General features: G+C 39.7%; 1 protein-coding gene across 4 annotated transcripts in view; it reads left to right on the top strand.

Annotated features, from left to right (window-relative positions):
* Positions 1–2,998: 2,998 nt before the first annotated feature.
* The window catches only part of CNOT2 (CCR4-NOT transcription complex subunit 2), a 120,243-nt gene continuing 111,592 nt past the window's right edge, over positions 2,999–11,649 (top strand). For 2 of the 4 annotated variants that reach the window (XM_029953411.1, XM_029953408.1), the window contains exon 1: positions 3,002–3,167. Coding sequence is in view for 1 of the 4 variants with exons in the window: in XM_029953407.1 (XP_029809267.1) it covers positions 3,163–3,167 (5 nt within the window). In the remaining 3 variants the exon portion in view is untranslated. Of the gene's footprint in view, positions 3,168–11,649 lie in introns of all 4 variants that reach the window. The other 2 variants (XM_029953407.1, XM_029953409.1) reach the window with 2 other exon arrangements.

Raw genomic sequence — 11,649 nt, 5'->3', positions numbered from 1 at the left:
AGCATGAGCAGGGATGGGTCAGAGGGAGAGGCAGACTCAGAATCTGAAGAGGCTCCAGGCTCTGAGCAGCACAGAGCCCTCTGACACAGGCTCCAACTTGAGCTGAAGTAGGATGTTCAACCTAGTGAGTCACCCAGGAGCCCCAAGTTTCTACATATGTGAAGGAAACCTTTCAAGACATTTAAAAAGGAAAAAGTTTACCTAATCTTGGATAAGAATCTATTTCATTCATTCAATGCTTTATTTATTCACTGTTTCATTCATTCAACAGTACCTACCTAATGTCTACTATGTGTGGGGGATAAAGCAGAGAACAAAACAGATGTAGCCCCTGCCCCCATGGAACTTAAATTTTTACTAGGGTAAAGGGAAACATAAACAATAAAGATAATGATAAATTATACAATGCTATTTAAAAATAGAATAAATGGGAAAAGGAGCTACTTTAAATATGGTGGCCAAAAAAGGCCTTCAGAGATTCTTTTTTTTTTTTTTTTAAGTGTGTATTTATTTGAGAGTGAGAGAGAATGAGAGCGTGCCAGGGAAGGGGCAGAGAGAGATAAGAGTCTCAAACAGACTCTGCACAGAGTCTGATACAGGGCTCTAACTCAGGAACCATGAGATCATACCTGAACCAAAATCAAGAGTCTGATGCTTAACCCACTGAGCCACTCATGTACCCCGATTTCTGAGTTAAAGACCTGAAGGATGAGAATGAGTTAGTTTCTGTTCATGGAAACAGAAAAGGTACATCCTAGGCAGAAAAAAATAGCAAGTGCAAAAAGTGCAAAGGTCCTGAGATGGAGTATCAATTAAAATTAAATTCAATTGAGAAGAGACCCTAAATAGATGCTTTAATAAGATAGAAATTTACTTTTTCCTCATATCAAAATCTGAATGTAGGGGCGCCTGGGTGGCTCAATCAGTTACCTAATTCTTTGATTTCCATTCAGGTCACGATCCCAAGGTTGTGGGATCAAGCCCTGCATCCTTGGAGCCTGCGTGGGATTCCCTCTCCCTCTGATACTCTCCTCCACTAGTGTTCTCTCTCTCTCTCTCTCTCTCTCTCTCTAAAAAAAAAAAATCTGAACATAAAGAGTGCAGGGCTGGCATGGAGCTCTGCAAAGGTCTCAAAACACCCAGGTCTGCACCAGTTTAAGGTTTTGCCTACAACCCAAATTGGCAGTTAGAGTTCCAGGCCATCACATCCATATTCCAGGGTGCAGGATATTAAGAAGAAAAGAAACACAGGACCAATGTGTGCACCCATTGTATTTTAAGGCTGGTCCTGAAGAGGTGCCACATGACACATTTGCTTATATGCCATTGGCCAGAACTACTACATGGTTACAGAGAGGCCGCAGAACAGTCTTCATTCTGGACAGTCTTATGTCCATGTCTAGTAGTATGAAAAAAATTTTAGGGGACAACTCACAGTCTCTGCTACAGACTGGAAAGAGCTTGGTGGGTGACACAAACGGAAAGGAATCAGTGAGAAGGGTGAGAACAGGATGAAGTTGGATTACATACCCATAGAGGCATATCAGTCTTAGAACGCATCTCACACAGAGGAGAATGCTGAAGAGGCAGGAAGGAACTGTCGGGTTTGGGGAGGAACGGACTTAAGGAACTGTTGTTCCTCCTTGAATTCTCCTGAAGTAAAAAACCATGAAGTCGAATGTTTAATGAAAGGAATAATCAGGCAAAACATTTTCTACTGGGAACATCAGCACTGTTCGGAATTTTACTTAAATCACACAACATTTACTAACATGTCAAAATACCTTGCATTCTGTAAACATAACAAAGTCACCTTTTATTTATAATACCCTTACCTTTCTTGCTATTTGAAACTGACAGATACCCTGTGCCCTTTACTAGTAAGTTTTAAAATGGATTATAGTGAGTTTTTTGTAAAGAAAATGTGATTTTATAGAAGAAACAAACAAGGGAAGTAGAAATTTTATTTGCTGCAAATGACTTGTACTTTGCATTAATAAATTCTATCACTCAAATACAGAAGAGTAACAACTCATTTTATGAAACTACACAATTCACGAAACTACACAATTCCAAAGTACGCATGCAGAAGCTCTGTTTAAAGCCCGAAAATGCCGATTAGTAACAAAAAGGGCAGGGCTCGTCGACATACAAAGGAATAGAGAGTACTTCAAAGAACACAAATTTAATTTCACTGAGTGACAATTACTTTCCTGAAAAACAAAGACTTCACTCTCCTGAAGTTTCCTCCAAGGCCACCGTAATTCCAAACGGTATTGCTCACAGCCCAGCCGCGCACTCAAGCTTACGTGGGGACTGGGGAGTAGGAAAGAGAGAAAGTGCTATAAACCTAACTCAGCTAGCGCAAGCTCAGTCCATACAGCTTTAAAAACCTGCTCCCCAATATGCTCCCTCCCATCAAGTCAAAAAAAAAAAAAAAAAAGAAAGAAAAAGAAAAAAGGGTGATGAGTAGAAAATACCAATGGTTTCGGCGGAGGGGAACTCACTTCTCAGGAGGTGATGGTGACGTGCTGCCGGTCCCTGGAAGTGCGTGCACAAGCACCAGAGTTTGCGGGGGCTGAGGAAGGAAAACGGGGCAGCGATCAGTTTTGCTTCAGGTGCTGGGAGTCGGGGGTGCGGTGGGGTGGTTGTGGGGACAGTTCCAGGCGGACGTGGGAGGGGCGTGGTGTCCGACACGAATACAAACACAAACACGCTCCGCGTCCCCAGGCAGGGCGGGCTGACGCCACCTCACCATTCCCCGCCCCTGGCCCCCGGGGCCCGCCTCGGACCCAGGGCCCGTGCCCAGTGCAGAGCGACCCAGTCCCAGGGGAACTGCAGCGGCCGCAGAGGCCCGGCTCACTATAACGGCCGCGAAGAAGCTACGAGCCTCCCGTGAGTCGGTGGGGGACATGCTGAAAGGCGCGGGGAAGAAGGTGAGGGAGTGAACGCCTCTCCCCACCTCTTCTCGAACGCGTGGGAAGCCGCCTACCCACCCCCAACCCTGTCCGGTAGGCAATCGCCGCTCCCACCTTCCGCCGCCGCTTTGAGTGAAGCCGGAACGACGGGGGTCACGGCGGGGGTCAGAGGGTAAAGGTCTTGCTCCCAGCAGCCTCCGCGGTGGATACGTCGCCATCTTGGATCCGCGGGACAAGAAAATTCATGCGGTGAGTTTTTGGCAAATTTTCGGAAGTCTGGCAGCGGGGTGCGCGGCGGGGGCGGCGGATTCGGGGCTCCCTCAAGGCTGGGGAATGCCTCGGGGCCGGTCCGGCCGTGCCCGAGGTCCGCGGGCAGCGTCCTGGCCCGCCGCTTCCCGTTGCTTTTGTCTCGGCTCCAATCGAGAGAGGGAGAGCGGAGCGGGCGGGGAGGGGGGGTGGCGGTGGTGGAGGAGGGAGGGGGTGTGTATGGGGAGGGTGGTGGACGGGACGTAAAGCGTCGCTGTACTTGGGTGGCTGCAGCGGCAGCCCTGGATTCTAGCTAGGCCCGGTCCCTTCCTCGGGCGCTGAGGCTTCTCTTAGACTCCGCTCCGCCGAGCTCCCGCCAGCGCGGAGGAGCCACCGCCGCCGCGCTGCTTCCTGGGGAAGAAGAGAAGGCGGCTGCAGCGGTGGCCAAGGAGCCCGGGTCCGCTTTTGATGGGGCTGCCGCGTTCCCAGCAGCTGCCACGGTCTCTGGCTGTTCACATTTTTTCAGTACACCCACATCACCTGCAACTTGTGTGTTTGTGTGTATGTTAGTGTCTGCGTGTAATAGATGGTGGGGGGGGGGGTACAGTGGACTGGCTAACGGGCCTCAGGAGCCCCCGGCCTTGGGATACCAAAGGGTATGGTTGGTGGAAGGAGGAGTGCAACTGTGATGCTTCCTGTGCCACCGCACCGGGAAGGGTGAATCTTCAGCGGTGTGATAGAGAGTGAGACGGGATAGTCCTGGGGCGGCGGAGGAACCTGAGACGCTTCTGTTTGTGAAGTTGCTAGTCCTAGGTTTCTACTTCCGCCGGGGCCTCTCCACCTTGTGCTGTCTTGGGTCTAACTTAAAAGTTTCACGGAAGAAATGAGTGGGGTTGAAAGAGGCCCACCTTGGTTTTCCTTGAGGCTGTGTGTCCATCTAGGAGAGAAAGCCTCAAACTCTTGTCCTCAGTGAATGCGAATTCTAGTTTTTGTTTATAAAAGCACTTCAAGGTTTTAAGAGTTTGCATTTATACCATACCCTGTGGATATGGTATTACCACCACCAAAGTCTTACATACGGGTACCACCCTCTCCGAAGGAACCCAAACATCAACTTCCTTTGAATCCTAGGGGGAAGCCTTCACTTTTCAACATCCAGAAGACCGAATGCAACACATTCTGTTTCATTTTCGTAGAACTCATGGTCAGAGAATCTTAACTCCTTTCTTAATTTTCTGGACCGTTTCTATTCATGTCAACCTCTAAAATTCTTGGCGAAATAGTAGAAAGTACTGAGTTAAAATCTGTTCACAAGGGAGGCCATACTTGACTTTGGAGTTAACAGTTGAACACATTTCCTGTCAGGGTTGGTATTAGAATTTCTAAACCTCTAGAATCGTTAAGTGTAACTTTTGATTTGCCTTTTGAAATAATATAAGTAGAAATATAAAGTATGAGGGAGTTGAAAAGAAATTTCAAATATCTATTTACATTGGGTTTAAGTTGAATTGTTTAGGAATACTTAGTATATTTGACAAGTTATTTCTCAAATGTCAGGGAACACTTACCTTTTGCAATTCTGCAAGATAACTTCATCTCAGATTTAAAGGGTTGATTCAGAATCACAGAGGACTGAAATGGTTAAAACATCTACGTGTTTATAAGGTTAGATGTCTACGTTCAGATATTTTCATTGAAATGCTACTTATTGGACCAAGATCCTTAGTAAGTTTTGTATGTTGAATTCCTCTTTAGTTTGTAGTTCTCATATGATATTAAATCTAAAGGAAAAATAACAATGTATATGTAAAAAAGACAAAACTGTACCACTTTCTTGACTTTGTAAAATTCTCATTTAATTTTAAAAAGGTACTTTTCTCATTTTTTCCCCAAGGGCTTGAATTCCAGTTACTTCTGTGCATACTTTGTAATTTAAACAGGAATCGAGAAACTTGCACACTTTCTGCATCCTAATTAATGTTGCATCAATAAAAATAAATTATCCTAAGCAGAACTCTTTTATTCTAGGTATACTGTATAGCGAGATCTGGAACCTAATCTGGTACTCTTGGAGGATGAGAATTGCCTGTAGGCCTAACCAAGCAACAGTCTTCAAATACAGCATTTAAAAAAATTTCAGTTGCTGTAATACTTGTGTCTTAAAGTAAATTTGTGTGGTAGAAAAAATTAGGACAAAATGCAAGAGTGTATTTATATCTTCTTTGTTTGAGAAGTACTTGATCTTGAAGATAAAACTCAGAATGATATTCCTCCCCAAGAGAGCTAATTACCTATGTTTTTACTTAATAATTTTGATGTTTAATTTACTTTTTCATTTTTTCAGAGATACTTTACACTTGGTTATAACCTGAAATTTCTGCTTGTTCAAAACTAAATAAGTAGTTCAGATTTGTGAGTAGATTTCATCACAAGTGCTTCTGACCTAGTTGTTTTGGTTTTATCTCTTCAGTGGATAATGGTATTAAAGGTATTTGTATCTTGAAACACTCTTAGAGAATTTTTCACAGCCTGTGGGAAGTTAAGGTTTTGCCCTGTATAGTGACAAATTTGCTTCATAAAATTCTCTGATACTGTAGAAAAGTAGAGGCATACTTCGCATCTATATATGAAATAATGAGTAGACCTCAGTAGACAAGTAAAAATAAGTTCATTTGTTTTTTACTCTTTAAAAAAAGTGATAAATAGTATTTTTAAATTATCTTGAAAATTTTAGTGGTACAAGGTTTGTTCTGTTATTACATATTTAAAAGCAGAACTTTCCGTATGCTTGCTTGAATAGGCATTGAGGACAGCTTATGCAAATAGTGATACAGTCTTAGGAAAAGATACTGCTAAGTAAGATTTTGTTTGTAACCTAGACCTCTGGTGAATTTTGTAACCGAAGCAAAAGAAACCAAGGTACCAGGTAGGGCAGTTTTACAGAGTTAATCTGAGCTGCACTATAATTTTTAAATAAAATTGCATACAATATTGATATCAAGGGATCTAGTGCTATGATAGGAATCATTTTGGTTGATGATACAAGTGATCGTTCTTCCTTATTAAGGATAATTTCTACCTGTGATGCTTAAACAGGAATTGAATTTCATCGTAACTTTCTCTAGATATTTTGAAAGAGCTATATAAAATTGATGTCTGTTATAGAGAGTCTGCCTTTGAAAAGAAATAGTATGGACATTAGGGTTTTCCATTTATAAATTATAATTTTTACCTTGGTTTTGTTCATTTAGCCTTTCTGCATTCAGTTTACTGTATATATTTTTTCTTGTTGCTTTAGTTTTTCTGTTTGGCATCCTTTTTTGAACTCTTAAAGTTCCTCTCTATGACAGGTCATGCTGATATGGCTTATTCATTTATTTACTTTGTCTATACTGTTAGGGATGACCTGGGAAAAGAATTCCTACTATGTTTTTCTAATGGCTTGTTCTTTGAGATGTAGATACACATCTCTTGGCATATCACTTGGGGATACACTGAATTATGAAGTAATAAAATGGTTAATATGGAAATATAAGTTGTGTAGGAGAAAATTTCCCTTTTCTGGACATATTTGATATTTTATATATGCTTACACTTGAGGTCTAAGTCTAGAGATAGGTAGGTATTTTGGACAACTGTTATTTGTTACTTAGAGTTTTTGTTTTTGTTTTTTTTGCTTTCATATATTTTTATGTGGGTGGGTAGGGGTACTTTTACTACCACATCTCTGTTGTTTGACAGACTTCTTATCCTCAAAACTCTACTCTGGTGTCACTTTTTAAATGAAACTTTTCCTGAGTCCTCAAAGCCTTTAGTTCTGCATTTAGTCTTTAAGCTTATATAATCAAAAGTGTCATGCGGCATTGTAGCTTACAGTCCATCCCTACCATCTACCATAACCTCCCGTGGACTTTAAGCATCTTCCTACCTAAGAGGCAGGATTATGCCTTTATGTTTACATTTCTGGTGCCTTCTGTAGTGCATAGTACTTAGTAGGTTATCAATTAATATGAAGTAAACTGAACTGGCTCGTGGTGTCTTTTGATTCCATGTTTTCAGAGTACTGTTTCCCAGTCCATAGATCAGAAATACCTTATTGGAAAAGTGGATAGGAAGAAAGACATCCTGTGTTATTTTGCTTCCTTGAGGTTTTTTTCCCTATAGTTTTGCATTCTGGGAAGTTAGATAACCAGCTTCTTCGAGAAATGTATGTAGAGTAAAAAGTTCACTGTATTTTGTATGGCTAAGGTCACTGATTGAAAGATATTTTGAATAGACAGTCCCAGATCTGTGATGGTTAATTTTATAATTTTTTGATGTTATGATGGTATAAAAGTGATACTCATTCAATAGAAACTGTACTTCAATTTTTTATTTTTATTTTTCATACTCTGTCATGATACTGGGCAGAGGCAGCCACTCACGGCTGCCAGTCAGCCATGCTATATCACAGGGGTGAATAAACAATACACCTAAAACCATTCTGTCTCCATATAACCATTTTTTTTCCACTTTCAGTACAATATTCAGTCAATTACATGAGATTTTCAATACTTTATTGTAAAAGAGGCTTTGTGGTATTCTAAGTGTAGGCTAATGTCAAGTGTTCTGAGTGCATTTAACTTAGGCGAGACTAAAGTACAGTTTTTAGTAGGTTTTATATGTTATATTTTTAGCTTAATATTTTCAGTTTAGGATGGGTTCTTCAGGGTGTAACCCCGTCATAAATTGAAGATGATGTGTATTTTTATTTACATAGTAATATATACTTGAAATTGCTAACTAGGAACTCCTATTAGATTTGGGCTTTTTGAAGGTAGATTGTGCGCCCCCCCCCATCTTTTTTTACTTCTAATGCTTGGCCCAATGCTTAGGAGTTCTTCAGTTCAAATACTGTTCTTCTCATGAAAATTAGTTAAGATGACTTAACGTAGTCTGAACTTTTAAGCTCTGAAACTAATTTTTCATGGTGGCTAATTCCAACTGAAATTGGTAACCTAACCATGGTCTTTATTGGTCTATCTAGTTTTACAACATTTTGTAGGGTAAATGTTTATGTATTTGATTATTTTTGCTGCCTATGCCACTCTGGGAGGTTTGGTTATAAATGATACATATACTGTTTTACCCTTTGAGGGTTTGAATAAGAGATTGTACACCTGTTTCGTGTCCTTTTTTTGAGATGTAGAAATCAAAGCAGAGTAATTGATACTCCTGAATTGCAGTTAGTGGAGGTGCTAACATTTGACTTAAGATTTTAGGAATCTTTTTTTATGTTTCATTTGATGTATATTTGCCAGAGACTTTTTAATGATTGAAAATTGAAGCTACAGAGAGAGGATATATATTTTTATAAAAGATAATTTGATCCAGTACTCAGGACACCAGACTTTTCTGTGCTTTTACTGAATTGAAATGTCTTATATTGAAAGTAGATGAGAGTCACACTTAGTAATTTTTTACTTTGCCAAGGAATGATAAAATAAGCAAGAGAAAATTATATGTCCTGACAATTTAGGTAACAATGAATAGACTTGCTTTTTTCCAAACATATCAATATGCCTTTTTCCATTTATATATTTGGATGTTGAAACATAACTCCATTTTGTATCCACATCCTGACAGAATGTAATGATTGATTATGTAATACAATGTGTTTGGGAGAGGAGCATTTGGTTTTGTGTCATATTTGGCAGAAATGTGTTTTTGTGTTACTTTTTACATTGTAAATTATGTTTATCATTTAAATTTTGTATTTTTCTGTTTGTAAAAGAATTTTTCAGAGATTGGTATCATAACAGTATTCAATAATTAATGCCATTCAGAGGATCTGATTCCCTTTGACTTAATGTTATTGCTTAATATTTTAAAGAATGGTTTACAACTTGCCAAGCACTTTCATATACATTATTTCAAGTTTATTTTTATTATTATTTTTTTTTTAAATTTATTTTTGAGAGAGAGAGAGAGACAGTGTGAGCAGGGGAGGGTCAGAGAGAGAGGGAGACACAGAATCTGTAAACAGGCTCCAGGCTCTGAACTAGCTGCCAGCACAGAGCCTGACACGGGGCTCGAACCCACAAGCCACGAGATCATGACCTGAGCCGAAGCCGGATGCTCAACTGATTGAGCCACCCAGGCGCCCCAAGTTTATTTTTATTTTTATTTTTTATAATCTCTCTATCCACTGTGGGGCTCAGACTCACAACCCCATTATCTCATTTTTACATGGTTGTCATGTTGATGTTCACTTTTTAAAGAAGGCTATATGTATTTTTTAACCTTTTTTTTTTTTGAAAGAGAGAGGAAATGAGTGGGTGATGTACAGAGGGTGAAGGAGAGAATCTGAAGGAGGCTTCATACCCAGCGTGGAGCCTGAGGCCCACAGCAGGGCTCCTCTACCCCACAACTGACCCCATGACCATCAGTGTGTGACCTGAGCCAAAATAAAGAAGTCTAGAGGCCCAGCTGACTGAGCCACCCAGGCATCTCTTAAATAAGATTACATTTTACTATTAATGTAAAGAGAAAAATTAAGCTGTTTTGATTAGCATTAAAATTAGTAATTGGGCATTACAAATACCATTTTTTTTTTAGACTGGACACAGCATCTATATTTCTCAATGTAATGTTCCTCTAATGTTATTCTAGCCAAATTTATCAAATTAAGTATGTATAAGTGGAAGGTTTATTTTTGTTTTTAATTGGTCATCTTGCAGATTCAGGTCATGTAGAAATTTCAAAGAGAAGTAGCAGGAAATTTTTTTGTTTCAAGCTTGACTTTAGCAAAATAAAACAGCTCACATTTTTAAGTATTACAATCATATTTATCAAGAAATGTCAAAACTTTAATACAGTGTTATAATAAGAGTAGGTAATATTGTATCACACTGATGCTACATTTTATAAATTTACTTATTGCACATTTATTTTGCAAGAACATAATGTGCTGAGCAGATATGCCTTGAGCTTTGCCTTCATTTACTCGTGCACAAAATAGTGGTTTAGGGGTGTAGTTTTTTTTTTTTTTTTTAAATATCTATTTTGAGAGAGAGAACACAGGGGAGGGCAGAGAGAGGGAGAATCCCAACCAGGCTCTGTGCTGTGGGTACGGAGCTGGATGCAGGGCTCGAACCCACCAACCAGGAGGTTTCCACCTGAGCTGAAATCAAGAGTCAGACTTTTCAACCTAACTGACCCACCCAGGTGCCCATGGGTAGTTTCTATAATTTTATTTTAGCATGTCTGTCCTTAAGAGGAAAAAATTAGAGCCATAATTTCTCTAATCTGTGTCCACTTATGAGCAATGTGGATATATTCGTACACTTGTCAGGCCAAACTTTGAGGTCTATAGTAAAACCATTAAATTTGGCAGGAGAAATAGCTTCCAAAGTGTTTAAATTGGATGTCAAATGTAGTGTTTTTTTAAGTTCATTTGTTTTGAGAGAGAGAATGCAAGCCGGTGAGGGGCAGAGAGAGAGGGACGTAGAATCACAATCAGGGTCTGCGATAACAGAACTGGATGAGGGGCTCAACCTCAAGAACTGAGATTTTGACCTGAGCTGAAATCAAGAGTCAGATGCTTAATGGGCCGAGCCATCCAGGAGCCCCATTTTTTTGTTTATTTCTGAGAGAGAGAGAGAAAGGAAGAAAACGAACAGCGGGGAAGAGGTAGAGAGAGGGAGACACAGAATCTGAAGCAGGCTCCTTATTTGAGCTTTTAGCTGAAAATAAGGGAAAAGTGATTGGTTTCCCAGTCAGAAAGAACCGAGGACCCAAGATGGGGTCAAGTTTTGTTTGCTGATAAACAGAAATTTCATAAACAGTTACTTAGTGCCTTCAGCATAAATAGGGGTAAACCCTAAAGGGGAAAAGATTAAGATAGTCCTTGTTTTTCAACCATGAAAAATATTGTGGATTCAGTAAATTTGTATTAATTTTTATAGGAAGCTATAGGAAAGTGGGATTATTTTTTATTCAGAGGCCATGATAATGTTTTCTGGATTAGGTGGAATCAGGAGTCTGTCTATATTAGTGGATAATTGTAAAAGGAAACAAATTTTAAACTTTCTTTGTGTTTGCCTAGAAAAATAAGAGTTTTCAGTTTTGCAAAGTTATATATTTTTCTTACAAATTCATTAGTAATAATTTTCATGTTTAATCAGATTTCCTTCTATAGTTCAATACACTGTCATGCACTCTTATAGGTACTACTGAGTAATTCTTCAGGTTCATTTTTTGTGATGCATGCTGTGGGTGCAAGTTAGAATAGAGCAATATTAGAGGGAATTAACTAGTTTATTTCACGGAGGAGATCATTTGGATTGGGTTCTGAAGGGTATTTGGAGTTCACTAGGTGGGGAGGGTACACAGCGTTGCAAATTCAGAAAGCCTGGGAGAATATGTAGGATTTGGAGAACAGCACAGTAACCTTAGGAGAAATTAGGTGAAAGAATGAACTTTTTACAGGATGAAGAATAATTTA

Source organism: Suricata suricatta, chromosome 10 (genome assembly GCF_006229205.1).
Source record: "Suricata suricatta isolate VVHF042 chromosome 10, meerkat_22Aug2017_6uvM2_HiC, whole genome shotgun sequence".
Taxonomy (NCBI): Eukaryota; Metazoa; Chordata; class Mammalia; order Carnivora; family Herpestidae; genus Suricata; species Suricata suricatta.
The sequence above is the reverse complement of the archived record's forward strand: the minus strand, read 5'-3'. Positions and strand labels throughout refer to the sequence as shown.